This window comes from Camelina sativa, chromosome 9 (assembly GCF_000633955.1).
Source record: "Camelina sativa cultivar DH55 chromosome 9, Cs, whole genome shotgun sequence".
Classification (NCBI taxonomy): domain Eukaryota; kingdom Viridiplantae; phylum Streptophyta; class Magnoliopsida; order Brassicales; family Brassicaceae; genus Camelina; species Camelina sativa.
In genome coordinates, this window is record NC_025693.1 from 926,150 (window position 1) to 929,043 (window position 2,894).

The 2,894-nt window shown below is 39.4% G+C and overlaps 1 protein-coding gene across 1 annotated transcript; it reads left to right on the plus strand.

Annotated features, from left to right (window-relative positions):
* Positions 2,030 to 2,682, plus strand: LOC104714882 (ubiquitin-conjugating enzyme E2-16 kDa-like). Its single transcript, XM_010432353.1, has 3 exons — positions 2,030 to 2,111; positions 2,188 to 2,315; positions 2,422 to 2,682. The coding sequence occupies exons 1-3, from the start codon at positions 2,030 to 2,032 to the stop codon at positions 2,680 to 2,682; spliced, it is 471 nt and encodes a 156-aa protein (XP_010430655.1).

The following is a 2,894-nucleotide window of genomic DNA, read 5'->3' on the forward strand; positions in this document are numbered from 1 at the left end:
GATGAGTTATGATATTGAGTGATGGCTGAGTTATCACTAGAAACAATATGAAAGAAACAATCTGATATATATGACTTTATGGCTGAGTTATAATATTTACGGGAAAACGAAAGGTCTTGTCGATTCATGTGACAGCTGAGGTATAGTGATTTATAAATCCGTAATGGCTGAGATATCGTAATACCGGCTAAATTATAAATCCGTAATGTATGATTTTTATAGACTTATAGTGATTTTTACACGTTCTATTATTTGGTTAACTTATGGTTTCCCGCCTATTATTAGGTTAACTTATGGTTTCCTGGCAGTAGAATCAATGGGGGTTGCGTTCCAAGTTTTAGTATAAATAGGGAAAGGGTTGGAAATGTTCAGAGCATTCCAAACTAGAATGAAACTAGCAAAGATGCCAATGACTACCCGATCTGCATGGTTGAAACGGGCCCGAGAACTGACAGCCGCTGGAACTAGCGGTTTCGATCCGAAAGCGTCGCATAATTCCCCCCCTCAAGAGTCTCCGTCTCGATCCCGTTACTTTAATCCTTTGCAAAAGGAACTCCGGATGTACCGAGCTCGCCGTAAGAGACTTGGCGCTTATATTAAAGCATTTCGTCTTAAATACGAGCAAGTCTTTCGGCTCTGCCGATTGGAAGGGACTATCCGAGTCCTGGATGAGCTCATCGCCAAAATTTTTTTTCTGGCGAAGTGGCGCATGACTCGTCTACTTGCTGAGCATGCCTCTTGCGTAGAACAGGTCTCCCATATGGTGGTGCCCAACTTATGGGAGATTCTGACTTCCCGCACAATACGGAAATCTGGGCCTACCGAGCTTGCCTGGAGAGGCTGAGGCGGTACGTCAACCACTTGGAGTCAACGAACCATTTCTACCACGAAAGCCATGACGTAGAAGGTCCATGTGCCTTCTTGGAGGAGATGGTGTCCAAGGGCTCCGAAGTTCCGATGGAAAGGCTTGAATCCTTAAGGCGGGATTGTCAAATCTGGCGATCTGAACTGAGCAAGCTGGTGGTGGAAGAACCGTTGGAGTCCGATCTATCCAGTCCGCTCCCATCCTGAGACTTCAGGACCGTCAGGAATGCTAGAGACGATAGCCTTCCCATGGGAACTAGTTTGCTAATATGATGCTTGTCGCATTTTTATTTTATTTTATTATTTTTATTTTTTTGGCGAATCGAGAACTGAATGTAATCAATTGCAGAACTGAATGTATTCATGTCGCATTTTTAATGCTTTGTGTATGTGAGACTTGACGGCTGAGTTATAATATTTACGGGATAACGAAAGGCCATGTGACGGCTGATTTATATTGATTTATGGCTGAGTTATCACAAGTAACAATTTGAAAGTAAATGAGTAATATATATGACTTGACGCTGAGTTATAATATTTACGGGAAAACGAAAGTTCATGTGACGGCTGAGTAATGGCTGAGTTATCACAAGAAACAATTTGAAAGTAAATGAGTGATATATATGACTTGACGGCTGAGTTATAATATTTACGGGAAAACGAAAGGTCATGTGACGGCTGAGTAATAGCGGCCTATAACGTTATGGCTGAGTTATATATTTCGAACGGCTGAGTTATCTACTTCGTACGGATGTGTGAGTTATGGCTGAGTTATATGACTTGACGGCTGAGTTATAATATTCACGGGAAAACGAAAGGTCATGTGACGGCTGAGTTATAGCGCCCTATAACGTTATGGCTGAGTTATAGCCATCAGAGGCTTGTAAAACCGTAATTGATTGAAGGCGTAATACGCGAAGCGTCGCTTTAGTTCGGTTATAATTACGCGTTGAAGGGGTAAGAATTATGTATTTATGATAAAGGCGGACAGAATTATGGATTTATGAAGTCGAAGGGGTACTTTTTGTAAACCAAAGCGACGCTTCGCCGATTATAAATACTTTTTGCTCTTGACTTACACATATTACATTTTTCTCACGAAAACTCCTAAATCATATCCCAGATTCGAAAAATCTATTTACATTTTTCCTTCAATCCGTCAAGAATGGCCCGTCGTTCTCCTTCAAAGCATATAAGGACTGATCTGAAATATCTGAACAGGGATCTTTCGCCAAACATCACAGCAGGTAAACACATACATCTTCAGATTAGATTTGTTTTACTGTTAAGGATAAAAGAGATTGAGTGTTTGCCTTTTTTTAGTAACTGTTGATGACGACATTTTCCGTTGGGAGGCTACTCTAATCGGACCGGTGAACACTCCTTATAAAGGGGGAGTGTTTAAACTTAGGCTTAGTTTTCTACCTGATTACCCAAGAAGTCCCCCCAAAGTATCTATTTTTGATTATACTCCTTTTTATTTTAGCAACTCAATATTAGGACTCTTTTTTTGCAGTAACTCAATAGTTTTTGAAATAAATTTTCTTGATAATGCAGATTGTTTTCATCACAAGAATTTGCCACCCAAATGTATCAGATAGGGGAGGCATTCACCTAAAAGTTTTGAAGCGCGACCGTTGGACTCCCATGCCCATTGTTAAGCTTTTCAAGGAATTAGTGGAGAAGTTGAATGAACCAGAGGTCAATGATGAGGAACAGACCATTGAATATCTTGCCAACCTCTACAAATCTGATAGGAGAAGGTTTGAAGCCATGGCTAGAGAGATGACTAATCAATACGCTGGGAGAGGAAACTGAAATATGAACTGAAATAGTTCATATCTATTTTTAAGAACTCTTGAATAATTTATCTTGTTTTTGTTCTTTTTAACAAAATATTTCAGTCTCTGGTGTTGTAAGGTGTTGTAAACTCCATTTTAAAATAATATTTTATTCAGATTTTACTGTTTTAAAACATTAGAAACAACTTGTAAAGCTTTTAGAAAAGCAAATCAAATTGATATATATCA

What these genes read in the sequence shown, in the direction of transcription:
- LOC104714882 (XM_010432353.1), top strand. Translation starts at nt 2,030, where the DNA reads ATGGCCCGTCGTTCTCCTTCAAAGCATATAAGGACTGATCTGAAATAT. An exon ending in TTCGCCAAACATCACAGCAG is followed by an intron (nt 2,112 to 2,187) that starts GTAAACACATAC and finishes GCCTTTTTTTAG; the next exon opens with TAACTGTTGATGACGACATT. An exon ending in ACCCAAGAAGTCCCCCCAAA is followed by an intron (nt 2,316 to 2,421) that starts GTATCTATTTTT and finishes TTGATAATGCAG; the next exon opens with ATTGTTTTCATCACAAGAAT.